Source organism: Condylura cristata, unplaced genomic scaffold, assembly GCF_000260355.1.
Source record: "Condylura cristata isolate star-nosed mole 26May11 unplaced genomic scaffold, ConCri1.0 scaffold00034, whole genome shotgun sequence".
In the NCBI taxonomy this organism is placed as follows: domain Eukaryota; kingdom Metazoa; phylum Chordata; class Mammalia; order Eulipotyphla; family Talpidae; genus Condylura; species Condylura cristata.
The window spans coordinates 7,323,455-7,339,187 of NW_004567135.1; the positions used below are offsets into that span (position 1 = coordinate 7,323,455).

Genomic DNA, 15,733 nt, shown 5'->3' on the forward strand with positions numbered 1-15,733 from the left:
GTCCCTCCTCTCAGACAGACCTCAGGGCCCCGCCTGGGCTTGCCTGCAGGAGACACCATTAGCAGTAACCCCATGGCCAGAGCACTCCCTCTGGAGTGCCTCAGCCCCTTGGGCTGGGGCTGCAGTCAATCAGGGTGCGCAGATCTGGCTCTGGGAAGCGCTGCCCCTCCAGCAAAGGGCCTTGCAGGTCAGGTGGCCAGTGGGTGACTAAGTTGGGACTCAGCTCTTGGGTGAGAGCCCCAGGTAACACTGCGGCAGCTGCGGGAACTGCCTGGGGGGGGGTGCGGGGTGGAGGCCAGGTGACAAGGAGACTGGGAGTGTGGGCAGAAAGGGAGCAGAGCAGGGGTCTGAGCAGAAGGGGAGGGGGCGGGGGCTCCAGAAAGACCTGGCAGTACCTACCAGAAGGGCTGGAGAAACAGAAGCTGCATCTTCTCACGCAAGGTGGGGAGGGACCTACTGCTCCCATTTCACAGGATGGAAAAAAGAGGCAAGTGGAGGTGGCCAGGGGGTGCCCCAGGGGCGCATCGTAACTTGGGGCTCCGGGGCCCTATTAGGAGTCTGGTGGGGCCGACAGGATGCCAGCGCCTTTTCCCTCTCTGGTGTGGATGATGAAATAGTGATGAGCAGGGAGTCGGGGATGGAGGCAGAAGGCAGGGCTGGGGCCAAAGAGGGGGAGCCCAGGGGAACGGGCCACACCACCGGCTCCAGTTACAGCCGGGCACCCGCTGGGCGTGTCAGGCGCCCCAGCGCCGCCTCCGCCTCCCACAGCTGCTCGGACCCATCCACTGGGCCGCACTGTAGCGTGAGGGAGGAGGCTCCCTGGTCCCTGGGGTGACTGCACGGGGAGGCGGGAGCTGGGCACCACCTCTCCTCCCTGCTGGCAAATCCGCAGAGGCCTCCGCAGCAGCCACCCACCTTCCCTGGCCCCCTCCTCACCCCGCCTCCCCTCTGCGCCTGATGGTACGCTCCTGTCTGCCGGCTGCAGTGGATGTTGCTAGAACCCACGGGGAGGAAGGAAGAGACACAGGCAGGCTGCGGTCATCCAAGCGGCTGCCCCTGCCGCAGGGAGCCCTTCCCAGAGCGAGGACACCATGACCCAGGGAAAGGTACCTGCATCTCCCCCTGCACCGCCCTCCATCCTGCCCCCTGCCCCTGCCCCTGCCCCCGTCACCCTGAGCAAGCTCTCTGGACCACTGCGAGCATCCTCCCTTGGGTCCTATGCAAAGGTCCCCTTGGCCCTCGCTGAAGTCAAAGGACCGAAAGGCACTGCAAGGAGTGGGCTGCGGAGGCCCCTGCCTGCCCACCAGGCTCCCCTCTCCCCCTCCCCCACCCCCATGCTTTGCATCACAAGATCCTTCTCTGGTTCCCAGGGCGAGCAGGAGGCTGCCTGGTGCCTCCGGGGTCCAGGCTGTGGGTGTGCAGGGTGAGCCCCAGGGGCAGTGCCCACGGGGCACCTTGCCAGGGCCAGCCCCAGCCCCAACACTTCTGCTCACCTTATGCTGCACAGAAACACCCGCGCCTGCTCCCTGCCATTATTTTACCTCCGGGTATACTCCCTGAGGCGGGGGTCACTATGGCAACCCTGCCCTGGGAAGCTCTGATTTTTGTTTTTGTTTTGACGGAGGCTGGCGCTGGAATGGACTGGATAGGACGTCTTTTTTTAATTCTTCCAGTCTTAGGCCTGAATGAAGGGGAGGGGCTGGAGCAGACCTGGCCGGCCTGGCAGGGTTATGTAACATCAACAGCCTGTGGAATTATACAACCACCAGGACCCTGGGCGAAGGGGAGGGTCCCCTGGCCCTCTTTGGGGGTGTTAAGGATTGGGCAGAGAAAACAAGCGAGATTTCCTCTACACTCCCCCTCTTTTCTCTGAGCTAACCTCACAGCCAATGGCATCCTTCCCTGGGCTGTCAGACCCTTCTCTCCCTGTTTTTAAGCCTTAAGTGATGTCATTGGGTGATACCACCTCCCGCCATTGGGCAGCCCTCGCTGGGAATGCCGGATGTGTGTAATGGGGTGGCAGGGCCCAGAGGCTCTGGGGTGCTGCGTGGCACTGTGGGGGCTGGTGAGGACCAGTTTTGCATGGGCTGCAGTCAGAGGTGATGATGGTCCTTGTCCTGGGCACAAGCCCTGGGTCTGGCTCGGAGCACGTTGGCTCCAGCGGACCGAAATGGGTTTTCCTGGGCATGGCTCTTCTGGTCGGGGTGATGAAGGATGTTGGGGAGCGGGAGGGAAGCAGACAAGCCAGGCCCCATTTCCACCCCGGGCCTGGTCCTGAGGTCCTTCCAAGGAAGCAAGTGTGTTGTGGAGGAGGGCAGCAGTGGTGGGCAGTGCTCACGGTGGTGGAAATGGGACCCACTCTGCAGCCCTCGCCCTCCGCTGCCGCTGCCCACCTCTGCCAGCCACTTTGCGAATGCTGCTGCTTGTCCTGGGGTGAGTGGTTGCTCCTGCCCCTGGTGCCCCTCGCCCGCCCCCAGCTTGCTCACAGGCTCTCTGGTGGTGGAGGCCCCTCCAGTTCCAGTCCTTGGGGCTGATGGAAGCAGGGGTCCTCCAGCCGCCCCCCCCCCCCCCCCCCCCCCCCCCCCGCCCCCCCCCCCGCTGGCCGCCAAGCCAGCTCCCATCTCCCAGTGGACCTCCAGGTTGACCCTGTTCTTCTGAGAGCCGGAACCCCCATTTGCTGAGGTCCAGTCCTGTAGTTGATGTTTCATTTTTCCTACCACCCCTTTCCCCAACCTTCCCTCCCCGGGAGGTAGCATGCAGCCCCCCCACACCTCCCCAAACACACACAGCTCCGAGGCCTCTCACGCTACCCACTGCCTTTGGCCTGCACGTGTCTCCTGGGCCAGGCTTTTCTGAGCATCTGTGGCCTTGAGTTTTCCATCTGCCTCACTTTCCTCTGGGCCCCAGGTTTTCATCACCCATCAAAGCAAGGGGCCAAACTGAATGCCTTGCAGTCCCCTCAAGCAGTGATCATCTGTGATTCTGTCCTTGTTTGGGGGAGAACCTAGACCCCAAAAGGATGAGGCCAGAACAGGAACCTTGGCCCTTCCCGTCCTTGTAACCCCCACTCCCCGGCAGCCCTCCCCTGCTCCCGCTCTCTGTTTCCCTGCCCACGGCCACCCCTTCGCCTGTCTCCAGCCAGTGGCAGCTTCCTGGCCGGTGACCCTGGGCCAGTCTCTACCGCTCTGATCCTCAGTTCTCTTGCTATAAAACTGGGGTTGAAATACACTTGTCTTGCCGGCTAGCAGGGAGATTGGGGGAGAGAATCTTTCGTTTATTAATATTTTTTGAGAACTGACTTGCTGCCAGGCTTTTCCAACACCCCAGGAAAACAGTGGTGCCGTCAGGGGCCGCCCCTGGCTGGGAGACCGTGACCTTCCTCACCGCTTTTCTTTTTTAAAGATTTTAAAATTTATTTATGCATGCAGAACTGGGGTACAGGCGGTAGAGGGAGGGGTGAGAGGCCTCACCAGAGACAGAGTGGGCAGCAGAACAGGCAGATGGATGAAGTTCACTGCTGAAGGGAGCAGCGGGGAGACAGGAGAGGTCTGCTGGCCCTGTGGGTCAGCTCCGGACCAGGCCGCTGCTGCTGCTTCACCTGTTGTGCCACCAGGGAGGGCCCCCTTCCTCACTTCCTATCCCAGCGTGTGCCCCTGGCTAGAGAACTCAGTTTTCACATCTTTAAAATAAGGAGAGACCCTCCCTGGGGGTGCACGGGGTTGGGACGCAGCACTGCAAGCTGGCCACTGCTTCAGTGCAAGTTCGATCCCAGCCCCGGAGGATCCTGACCCGCCCGCTGCTCCCCTCAGCAGTGTACTTCGTCAATCTGCCTGTTCTGCTCCCCTCTCTGTCTCTGGGGAATCCTCTCACTGCCCCCCTGCACCTCTGTCCTGTACCCCAGTTCTGTATGCATAAATAAATCTTTAAAATAAAATACTCTTTTTTAATCCTAATTTCATTGGCGTAAAATTGAGTAGAAATCGTACGTGTTGCGCAACGTAATAGTTTAATATATCACTTATTGCGAAATGATCAGCACTTGCAAACCAGTTAACAGTGTGTTTGTGGGGGGGGCAGCGGGGAGGCAAGAACTCTTGAGACCCACCGTCTCAGCAAACTTCAAGCAGACAACGTGGCAGGGTTAACTCTAGTCACCATGCTGTGCGCTAGAAGATCTCTCGAACTTGTCCACCTTGCATAACTGAAACTTGTACCCTTTGATCACTATCTCCCTTCCCCAGCCTTTGGTAACCGCCTGCGCTTTGGCGAGTTCTATTATTTTCGTTTCCACACATACGTGAGATCACGCAAGACTTGTCTTCTTGTCTTTGGCTTCTTTCACTACATATCATGACCTTTAGGCTTCTTTCTTTTTTTCTTTCTTTCTTTTTTAAAGGCTCAGTGATATTCCTGGGCCTCCCTGGTGACCTAGGGGTTGAGCCTAGCACTGTTACTTGCTGTGGCCTGGACCGTAGGGACCCCCCGCCAGGCACAGCAGACCCCTCCTGCCTCCCCGCTGCTCCCCTCAGCAGTGTTCTTCATCAGTCGGCCTGTTCTGCTCCCCACGCTGTCTCTGGCGAACACTCTTACTCCCTGCCCTTCTGGCCTGTATGCCAGTTCTACACAAAATATAAAATTTTTTTTAAAGTTGCATAATATTCCTATATACAGGATAGAATAAACATACATATGCACATGTATGCATGCCACATAAAATATGTAAATGTGCCTTGTACATATACCTGCAAGTATAATGTGTATCATACATATATGTGCCTATGGTGGCATCAACTATGTAAAACTATATTTTATGTGCTACATCTGTGAAATAGGGAGTTTCTTGGGTGACGCCAGTCCTTCCTAGTACAGGTAAGCCGTGGGAATTCCAGGAATGAGGGGCTTGGAGGAGGTTTGGGAGACATCCTGTCGCTGCTGACTGTCTCTGCCTCTGCTCCACAGCTCTCCGTGGCTAACAAGGCCCCTGGGACCGAGGGGCAGCAGCAGGCAGCCGGTGAGAAGAAGGAGGCTCCAGCGGTGCCCTCGGCCCCCCCCTCCTATGAGGAGGCCACCTCTGGGGAAGGGCTGAAGGCGGGGCCCTTCCCCCCAGCCCCATCAGCTGTGCCTCTCCACCCCAGCTGGGCCTACGTGGACCCTAGTAAGTCTCTCCGCGCCTGGAAGTTGGAGCATGGGGACAATGTGGGCCCAGAAGGGTCTCCTGGGTAGAAGTTGCCCAGAAGTAGATGCGTTGTGAGGTTGTATGAGGCTCTGTGGCCAAAGGCTTGGGAGCTGGAGGACCGTTCTGGGGGTCGGTTGAAGACGCCTCCGTGGAAAGGGACAGATACGTTCAGATACTGGATGGAGGGGTGGGGGTTTCAAGTCACTGAGTTAGGAAGAACAGAAGAGAAAATATGTGGAGAGAAACCAGGGGCTAGTCTAGAAAAGCTCTCCTAGGAGGAAGGAGAGCAGACAAAGACGGGAGGCTTCAGGTGGGCCCGGGCAAGGCCCACAGCTGGCCGCGGCTCACAGGGCCGGTCCCTGCGCTCGGAAGGGGCAGTGCGTTTCCTGGCTGCCCATTCTGCAGCCTCCGGGGACACACCCTGCTGGAGACCCCGGTGTTCTTAGGGCTCAGGGACCCGAGGACTTCCCCCGTCACTCTCCTTACCTCTTCCCTTCCCTGGGCCTTTGCTGGGGGCAGGAGCAAAGACCCGGGGGGCGGGCGTGTGGACCCTGGCTGGCGCCCCTCACGGCCAGGCACACCTCGAAGCAGGCTTCTTGCAGGCCAAGTCGCGTGGGCGGGAGCTGAGCAGCCCGAGGGAGCTTTGCCTCGAGCGGAGAACACGTGTCCACAAGCTGAAGACAGAGCCGCTCCTCAGGCCCTCCTTGGCCCTTTGGGCCCCCTCACTGGTCGCCAGCCCCTCTCCCTCACCTTACCCAGCCCCTCCCACGCCACCCCCAGCAGAATTCTAGAAGGGCTCACCGGGACAATGCCTCAGGCAGAACTTCTGCTCACGAAGAGGCTGCCATGGGCCGGGCATCTCGCTACAAACCCTCTCAGTTCAGAGCCAACTGGACTTACCGTCCTGTGACCTACGGGGGCGTCCATAAAGGTCTGGTTTTCCCAGGGACGCTTCCTGAAGGCCACACGCACGCACGGGGAGCTTTCTCTCTCCTCTCCTCCCCTCTGTAGCCATTTGTCAGGAAGGGGATGCGGGGTAGAGACAGATCAGGAATGGGGAGTGAGGTCCCATTTGCCCTCCCGTTCACTGTGTTCCTTGTTTCTCAGCTGGCCGGGACTGGCTGCCTAAGGAATGTTTTCCTAAGAAGTGTTGGGGCAGGCAGGCAGCCCGTTTCAGCCAACATGGCACAGACAGATGTCCCCGAAGGGTCAGGCAGTGTCCCATACTGCGCTTGATTGTGGGGATGCGCACGGGCGAGGCTGCCCGCACAGGCTGCTCGTGTAGATGGGGAGGTGGCGATGGCCACGCAGCGGCCACGCAGCGGCCACGCAGCGGGGCAGAGACTGGGCCGAGGCTGGAGAGACCCAGGCGGCTCCCCTGCCTGCCTGGCAGCCTGGGAAGTGCTTGGAGGGAGGGGTGTACGGCTGAGCCCTGAAGTCAGCTGGTGAAAAGGGGAGTGTGGCTGAAAGAACATGGGGCAGAGGAAGAGGCCTGAGCGAGCGGCTGGTAAAAATGCGGTCAGGCTGGAGAGAAGCAGGAGGGGGTTTGCAGAGCAGCTGGAAGGCTCTGCTCTCTGGAGGCTTTGTGGGAAGGAGAACTCGAGTGCAAAGCAGCGGGGACCCCTCTAAGAGCAGAGCAGGGTGGCGTCACCCACCTTTAAAGACCAACATGGAGGCCACGGCTGTGGGAGCCACAGGCATCAGGGAGAAGTGGTGTGCGCTGGGGAGAGGGACAGTGGGTTCATTTGAGCACCCGGCAATGGCTCAAATAAGGGGTGCAAAGCCGAGGGTGGCACAGGCCTCACATCTGGCCTCATGGGAACCCCCAAGCCATGTCACAGACCAGAAGAGACTCGCAAGTGTGGTGACTGGCGCCAGGCCATCCCGCCGTTCAGGCTGGGGGTGGGGGCTCGCGCGGGGGTCTGTTTCACTGCAGCACATGCTCTTCTGAAAGCCTGCATGCTGGGGCCTGGCCCCAGAACTTTCTATCTCTACCCACCCCACTTCTTGCTCTGGGCTTTATTTCGCCCCTCGCCCTCCCCTAGCCTGATTTCCAGCTGGTGCACCAGCTCGTCTGTCACATCCATGCAATCCCCAGCTCCCACCCCAGGGGCCTAGGAGGAAGCTGAGGTCAGGACCTTCGACCCTGGATGTGTTTGTGAGTGGCCTTGGGAAAGTGGTGTCCCTCTAAGGAGCCAAGGTCCCGGAGGCAGGGTGGGGGGCACAAGGAGACTCACAGTTACATGGCAGGTCAGCCCCCGGGGAATCCCAGCCTGAGTGAAGGGTAGGGGACGGGAGAGGACAGTCCACTCTTGGGACTCGGAAAGGGGAAAACCAGAAGCAGCGGGATAGAGAGTGGGGCATGGTGGGAGGTTTGAGAGGGGCTGGAGAGAGAAGCTGCAGCCAGTCCAGAGAGCTGGTTTGGCACAAATGAGCTCTGAGCAGCCTCTGGGGACAGCCCAGGCGTGGGAGTCCTCAGGGCTGCCCCTTGTCCCCCAGGCAGCAGCTCCAGCTATGGGCACGGGTTCCCTGGAGATCACGAGCTCTTCACCACCTACAGCTGGGATGACCAGAACGTTCGCAGAGTCTTCATCAGAAAGGTGACCGCCTCCCCCAATTCTCTAGGAAGTGGGGGGGGGGGGTGCGGGGTGGTGGGGGGGTGCGGGGGTGCTCCCTGGAGGAGCTTCTGACCCAACCCGCTGAGGCATCCAATTGCTAGAGAGTCGGCCTGGTCCGCAGAGGGGTGCTTCCTGGTCACCCGCCTCCAGCACACCTAATACCTCTCTGGTACCCTGGGACACACTTTCCTGTGGGCGTGGGCTCCCCTTTCACCATGTCTGGGGTCCATCCCAACAACCCCTAAGGGCCTGGAGGGTAGATTGACTCCCCAGGGTGCTGGGTCTTCCTGAGACTTGCTCAGACCTGGGCCTCCCTGGCTTTAAGCAGGGCCCCCAAGCTGAACAGAACCCCTCCTCTCACAGGTCTATACCATCCTACTGATCCAGCTGCTGGTGACCTTCAGTGTTGTGGCTCTCTTTACCTTCTGGTGAGTGTGCACTGTGCCCGGCACCTTCCAGGGGTGGCCAAGGCCAAGCCTGGGTCTGGAGACCAGAATCAGGGTTCTCTTGGAACGTGTCCCTAAAGAGATTTATGGGGGGCTACAGATTTATGCTGGGGAGAACCTGAGTGAGGGTACCCCCCACCCTGTGAGTGGTGGACCAGGTGTCCTCTGGGCCTACAGGTGTCTGTGAAGCGCCATTCCTGTCTGGCCCACCAGCCCATGCCCTGGGACCTCCAAGCCCGGCCTGGAGCTGGGCCTGGGCTCCCTGAGCCACTGAGGTGCGTTCCCTCAGCACTCTAGAGCCCTGTGACTCCTGGGGCGTTAGGTCAGAAGCTGAATGAGAAATAGCGATGTTGGGTCAATTCTGATTCTCTCTCCCTTCTTTGCAGCGACCCCGTTAAAGACTATGTCCAGGCCAACCCAGGCTGGTACTGGGCGTCCTAGTGAGTATACCCCAGTTCCCAGGCCTCCCCCAGAGAATCCTCAGCAGCACGAGGTGGGAGATCCCTGTTGACAGAATCCAAGCAAAGGATGGCCAGAGGGGCCCTTCGGGGGTATTAAGGTGTAAGGGGGAGTGGGGAGGGAAACATAGGTGCTGGCACCTGCATGAAGTGAGGGGCTGGGGCGGGGCCATGACTGGAGAGACCCAGACCTCAACTCTGAAGGGAAGGGGGCTGGGGACACCTTGGCCCACACAAGTGATGTTGCGACTTCATTAGCCTTGTTGTTAATACTTAGAAATTATTAATCACAGAGTGCCTAATGAGGGCTGGGCATGGTTCTGTGTACCTGACATACAGTATTGCATTGATTCTCAAGTCAGCTGGTATAATTACCCCTGAAAACCAGAGAGGTTGAGTAATTTACCCAAGGTCACCTAGCTCGTCAATGGTGGAGCTGGGATTCAAACCCAGGGTTCAGGTTAAGGCTTGTGCTCTTAATCCCTCAGGGTGGCAGACTCTCTTCGTGAGCCCTGCGCTCCTCTTGTCCTGCACTCTGTAAGGAACATGGCAGAGAACTGGGAGGAGAGCTTTCATGGTGGTCATGATTCTCACCCTCCTAGCTGGGGAAGTGAGCAGCCATTCTGTAGAATTCCGGGCTGGGCGTCTTGAGCTCAGAGCAGAGCTCTTCCCAATGGAGGCTCCTTCGGCTCCCACTGTGACCCCAGTCCCCTGCTGGGCCTGCTGGGTAAAGTAGTGAGTGGGCACCCACAGCATGCGAAAGAGCAGTGTTCAGAGGTGGGGGAGCAGGGGTGGGACCCGCTACACCTGAACCCCCTGTTCTATTCAGGTGACACCTCAAAAGATGAGCCTGGGGGAGTGGGGACTGGAGTGACTTGCAAAAACATGGGCATGAGAGCACACGTGGATATTGCCAAGTTGGGGACTTCACCAGCAGAAGGCTGGAAGTTTCCACTGAGGGAAAACTCCACCAGAGAGCAGTGGGGCCTGATGGGACGTGGGCCCCGGAGGCCCAGCCAAGGACCTTGCACGAGACAGCTGTCCCAAGCCTGTTTCTGGACGGGAGTCAGGTGGGGATGTGGGCTCAGTGCAAAGCCTTCTCCACATCCCAGAGTCGCGGCCTTAACCCAGGGTGGCCAGTAGCTGCCGGCGAGACTCATCCTGCCTCCGGGACTCCTAGAGTGGAGGAGTGAAGAAGTGGCTCAGTCAAGGCGGGGTCCCAGGGAGGAGACATCCACACCCAAGCCCTTCTTAGGGCACAGGACAGAGTGCCTGTCTGCAGACCCTCTGGGGAGGCGTGTCTTGGGGAATTGGGAGGCACCGGTGGTAAAACTAATGAGGCCCCAGGGCTGCCACCCCGCCAGCCCACACGGCAGGTTGGCATGACTCCTGGCACGTCTGCCCGCCTGGCAGTCCCCAGAGCCCTGAGAGTGGCGTCCCCAGGCTCCTGGCCAGGCCTTCCATCGGGAGTCTTTGGGGTTCTGTGTCCTGAGCAGATGACGCCAGGGGACAGCTCGAGAGGGCCGGCTCGGAGCGTGGGGCCAGAGTGCACCCTGTGAGGGCGGCCGTGGGAATCCGACCTCTGCATGGTGACACGGAATTTCCCTCCTCCTCAGGCTCTTGGCACCAACAGGGGTGCTAGGAGGAGCCAGAGGATGGACTGTGCTTTCCATGGGGCCCCATAACACCTTCAAGGTGCTTGGGAATTCACCCCCAGAATGCCAGCCTATGGCCAGCACATCCTGTCCTGTCCACTGCACCCCTCTATTCTTCCTGCCCCCCAATCCTGCCTGAGTCCGAGTCTAGCGGGTCTTACCTCCTCCAACACTCTGTGCCCTTAACAGCAATAAGAATAGAACGGCTGCTTCTCTATGTGTGAGGCTCCATGCTAAGTGCTTTACAGATAGTTTTCATTTGATCCTTGCAACAACCCTACCAGGTGGATACTATTATTAACCCCATTTTATAGATGAGGAAATTGGGGCTCAGAGAGACGTTACTGCTTTGCATCAGCAGAGCAGGATGGAATCTCAGAATCAAAGTTCACACATCCCCCCCCCCCCCCCAGTGCTGTGCAGCCTCCCCGGGGCCTTGGACTGCCCTGGAGCAGGGCAAGTTGGGGAGGGGCCCCCGGCTTCCCTCAGAGCCTCCCTCTCCGGGCCTGACACTCTGTAAACAGACTGTGGCTCCAGTCCAGGCCCTGGGGCCCAGCTCTGACAGGCGAGTAGGTCTTTCTCACTTGTCCAGTGACTCACGCTCTACCCCCTTCCAGCTCACACACCCCCACCCTGCTTTCCCAAGGCTCCAGTCATCGCCCTCAGAGGCTCGTCCCTCCCCCCCCCACCAGGGCCACAGTGGCGGGACCACAGGCCTCCCTGCAGTGGGCAGAAGTCAGCCGGTGGGGTTGAGGTTGGGGAGAGGCTTGGGCAGGGAAGGAAAAGTGTGAGACCAGAGTGGGGGTGCAGGGGGAGCAGCCGAGCTTCTCAGGAAACTCGGTCAGCCGGGCTCCAGTGAGCGTAATGGCAACTCCCATCCCCAACTTCTCCCGCACCGCGCCAGGGCCGGCTAAACGCTGGACGCGTGCTCTCTGTTCAGTCCTCCGCAGCCCAGAGACGTGGTGCCCGTATCCCTGTTTGGCAAAGGAGGGGCCTGGAGCTCTGCAGCTAGGCAGAGCCACAGGTGCTGGCCACTCCGTCCAGCAACCAGCAGCCAGCCACTTGCCCAGGCCGGGAAGGTGGCTCAGAGACCAGGGGTGGGCCCCATCCCGCCCCACCCCTCCGGAGGTCTCCAGCCTGGCGGGAGCTGGGACCCACACAGAGGCTGCACACTGGCCGCGTGCTGTGACTGCCGTTCTTGTCACAGTGGTTGACCAGTGACTCAAGTGACACCAAAGTGAGCAGTTGCCAGGGTGTTTCTCAGCTGGGCAGGACGAGCCCACTCTCCTCCCGAGCAGGGTGCTCAGCAGCCTGGCCGGAGAACACCTGGGGCACGTGACGGCCGCCCCCACTCCGGGGGCGCTAAAGAAAGGAAGGCCAAAGATGGCGGGGCTCTGGTCCCCGGACCCACGAGGCTCGCTGCGTCCCCTGCAAGGCCCGTGCTCGGGGGGCTCACCTGGAAGTGGTGACATCACCCACCTGTCCCCAGGCCCCTGGGTCACCGCAGTGAAGACGTAACGAGCAGGTGGCTCCTCCTGCATGGGGGTCAGAGGAGCAGCCCCGGGGTGGGGGTGCAGACTGTGGTTGAGGTCTGCCTGTGGCTCACAGAGGAAACCCCTCGAGCCCAGGCCTCAGGTGGCCTGGACAGGAAGGCAGGGTGGACCACAAGGGGCATTGCCCAGTCTTCCCCAGGCGAGTGACATGATCATTTCTGCCAGAAGGAGGCAGGGCGAGAGGCAAGACAACCAGATGACCAGAGGTGGTCTGACGGAAGGTGACCACGGGGGGGCGGGGAAGGAGGACACACATGCCAGCTCGGAAGGTGACCACGGGGGGGGCGGGGAAGGAGGACACACATGCCAGCTGCCTGGGTAGGAGGACCGGGAGCTGGGTGTGGCCGGGCGAGGAGCAGGATGGTGCTGAGGCTCTGGCTGGGTGAGGGGGCTGGGCTGGGCTGGGGCCAGAATTTCCTCTGCAACAGAGGGTCGGGGAAGGGGTGAGTTTGGTTCTGACCTGTGGAGTGTTTCTGAGTGGCCAATGGGCGCTCGGCTATTCAGCTCTGGGGCTGAGAAGCAAAGCCCAGGTGCGCTGGCTGGGTGAGACGGTGCGGGGAGATGAACTGTGCAGGGCTGGGCACCAGGCGTAGCTAGAGACTCTGAAGGAGATTATGAAGGAGTGGCCGGGGAGGCAGGTGGAAACCCAAGAATGTGTCATTTGGAAATGGCAAGGGGAGCGATCAGATGTTGATAAGTCAGGCTAGATAAGGACCGCCAGTGTCAATGGGACTGTGGAGGTCACAGCCTCGAGGCAGCTCTCAGGACTTGGGGCTGGAGCCGGTTTGCTGAGTTGGGGATCAGTTGGGAGATGGAAAGGCACAATGAACAGACAACTTCTTCAAGAAGCTTGGCTTTGAGCCTGAACACAGAGGCAGTAGCTAGAGTTGAAGAAGATGTTGGTTCAAGATGGAAAGCGTGTGAGGGGGAGTGAGGAGGAGGAGACTGGAAGGTTTAAGTAACAGCGTGGTGGGGCACTTGAGGGTGGGGCCCACAGCTGGGGGCACTGCTCGGGCTGGGATGGGAGGAGGGACAGGGAGGGCGCACAGGTGAGGTTGGAGGTTGGAGGAGGCAGGCAGGAGCCGGGGAAGCCGCACCTCATTGCACATCTCCTGGGACATCACACCAGGCAGGACAGCGAGGCAGCCTAGGAGACTGTGGGTGTGGGAGGGGGTTTGGAACAGCTCTGTGGGGACAGGAGAGGCCCGAGGAGAGATGAGTGCCATGCTGAGGGCCCTGGAGGTTGGGGGCTGCCCCTGGCGGTGGCCCCAGTCTCGGTGGGCACGCTCATGCCCGTGTGCCCTTGAGTCTCTGTCTAGCTCCCACTCTGGGCTGGGTGCTGCTTCCGCTGCTGTGCAGAAAGTCCTCTGTCCCCAGGCCCCTGGGTCACGCCAGAGCCCCCTGCCAGCCCCCCACTGGACAGGGCCACCTGAGCCAGAGATTCACGTTGAGCCAGGCGCTGGCTGGACAGGTTCTGCCCCCACGGAACTGGCAGTCTAGCGAGGTGGGCAGACAGCAGAGCCACTAAGGAGCCTTGGAGGGAGAAGAGGTGCTGAGGGGCCTGAGGAAGGCGGTGGGTGCAGTGGGCATAACCATGAGGGCACTGCTGACCTCGGGCCAGTCCCTGGCCTCCCTGCCAGAGCGTGAAGAGCAGAGCGCACTTCACGGAGAAGACAGAGTCATTGGTTAATGTCTGCAAAGCATCAACGCTCCTGCTGCACATGGAAGACTCTAGATGAGCCTTTCTTTGAAGGCCTAAGACAGTGTCTGGGGACCACTGCAGAGTGGATCGTAGCTCTCCCATGCACCCCAAATCCAGTATCTCTAGAAGCTCATCCTAGGCTCCTCTTTCGGAACGGGACCGCCCCCTGCCCCTGCCAGGTTCTGGGGTAGCCCTGGCTTTAATGCACTTCACTCCACCCTCCAGCACCTTGCCTGGCGCCCGCGGGCAGGTGTAGAATGAGTAGAGCGTAGACCAAGCAGGGGACTGAGAGGAGGGGCCTGAGAGGGGGCCGGCTGACACCCCACCCGTCTGTTCTCACAGTGCTGTGTTCTTCGCCACCTACCTGACCCTGGCCTGCTGTTCTGGACCCAGGTATGCTGGTCAAGGGTGGGAACGTGAGCAGGACCTTGGACGGCTGGCCCCGGTCTTGCCTGCCACACCAGTGCTGTGCACCCCCATGCCGCCTGGGCTCCATCAGCAGGCCTGCCCCCCCTTTTATTTGGCGCCTGTGAGGTGCAGGGATGGCGGACAGACAGACGGGTACCTGGGGCTGACTGAAAGAAGAGGCCCCATGGCGTGGGGTTAGGGAGGGCAGGGACGCCCTCCCCGCAGAGGGACCCCAGCCTAATCTGCGGCACCCCCACGCTCCTCTGAACCCGTGCTTTTGCCTTACAGGAGGCATTTCCCCTGGAACCTGATTCTCCTGACCATCTTTGTAAGTGATCTGGGGGTGTCTGAGTGAGGATGGAGGGCGGCGGGGAGGAGGGTGGGCCCACTGGGGTGGCGGGGACGCTTTGACCCCCCACAAACACGTTCCACCTCCCCCACAAGGGACCGAGTCTCCTGTCGCTTCACCCACTGTCCCTTTCATTGTGACCTTGTTTTTAAGAGATTTGTAGGCGGATAGTGAAGGGGGCAGGGGAGCTTAGAAACAAAAGGATGCTCCTCGGCCCCTCCGCGCGCAGGGCCTGGCTGGTGGGAATTGTGTGAGCAGAGCTGACTCAGAGTTCGGGGAGTATGTGCAAGGGCTGGACCTTAAAGGTATCTGGAGTCCCCAAAGTCTGAGTTCTGGGGTGTAATCCCTCCTCCTGCCTCTTCTTTCAGACCCTGTCCATGGCCTACCTCACTGGGATGTTGTCCAGGTAAAGGGGACTGGCCACACCCTGCAGGCAGCTGCCCCTGAACACCACCTCTGGGAAGCATTGGGCAGCCGAGGGGCTCAGGCAGGCAGGGGGCACCGTGGGGACACTGTGGGGTGCCGACTGGAGGATCTGTGGGGCGGAGAACCAGGCGCCCCCTCAGGCCGCAGCTGGCAAGTGCCCCGACTGCTCACATAGCACAGAAGACCCCCCCAGGCACCAACACACGGCGCCTGCCCCCAACCGTCACCTCAAGATCCTTCTAACAGGATCTGAAGCCTGAGCAGGTCGGAGCGGGCAGGGCCCAGCAGAAAAACTGGGGAAGCAGGAAGAGGGAAGATCCTGGGAAGGGGGCTTGGGGTGGGGGGGCCAGGTCAGAGGCCAGGTCTGGCGGGCGGGGGAAGAAGTGGGGGCACGGTGTGCAGCCCCGAGCTGACCCTCCCCCGTGGCCGCAGCTACTACAACACCACGTCCGTGCTGCTGTGCCTGGGCATCACGGCGCTCGTCTGCCTGTCCGTCACGCTCTTCAGCTTCCAGACCAAGGTCAGCTCTGGGGCCTCCGCCAGGCGGGCACAGATGAAATGGGAGGCTCCAAGCTGGGCTGGAGAGAGGGAAGGAGGTGGGGGGGGCGTCTAGGGGGCCACCTGGGACAGGGGAGAGCGAGGAACGCAGGACTGGGGTGAGCATGAGGCAGGACCATGCTGGCTGTGGCCAGCACGCTGCCTGGTCAGGCCTCCAGGAGGGACAGGAGGGGCCTTCTGTGGGCCTGCGGGCCAGCAGCTCACCAGCCTGTGCCCGCAGTTCGACTTCACCTCCTGCCAAGGTGTGCTCTTCGTGCTCCTCATGACCCTTTTCTTCAGCGGACTCATCCTGGCCGTCCTCCTGCCTTTCCAATACGTGAGTCTCTGGTCTCCCGCTGGCCTGGGAGCGCGGGGGAGGGGCAGCTGCCCGCTGGGTGCTGTTTC

At 60.5% G+C, this 15,733-nt stretch overlaps 1 protein-coding gene across 1 annotated transcript in view; it reads left to right on the forward strand.

The window, feature by feature from the left end:
* Positions 1 to 782: 782 nt before the first annotated feature.
* The window catches only part of FAIM2 (Fas apoptotic inhibitory molecule 2), a 32,214-nt gene continuing 17,263 nt past the window's right edge, over positions 783 to 15,733 (forward strand). Inside the window, exons 1-10 of the mRNA XM_004692771.2 lie at positions 783 to 1,106; positions 4,960 to 5,155; positions 7,676 to 7,776; positions 8,158 to 8,222; positions 8,627 to 8,680; positions 13,951 to 14,001; positions 14,305 to 14,344; positions 14,734 to 14,771; positions 15,224 to 15,311; positions 15,570 to 15,665. Coding sequence (XP_004692828.1) covers positions 1,092 to 1,106; positions 4,960 to 5,155; positions 7,676 to 7,776; positions 8,158 to 8,222; positions 8,627 to 8,680; positions 13,951 to 14,001; positions 14,305 to 14,344; positions 14,734 to 14,771; positions 15,224 to 15,311; positions 15,570 to 15,665 — 744 coding nt within the window. The 5' untranslated portion in view covers positions 783 to 1,091. The remainder of the gene's footprint in view (positions 1,107 to 4,959; positions 5,156 to 7,675; positions 7,777 to 8,157; positions 8,223 to 8,626; positions 8,681 to 13,950; positions 14,002 to 14,304; positions 14,345 to 14,733; positions 14,772 to 15,223; positions 15,312 to 15,569; positions 15,666 to 15,733) is intronic.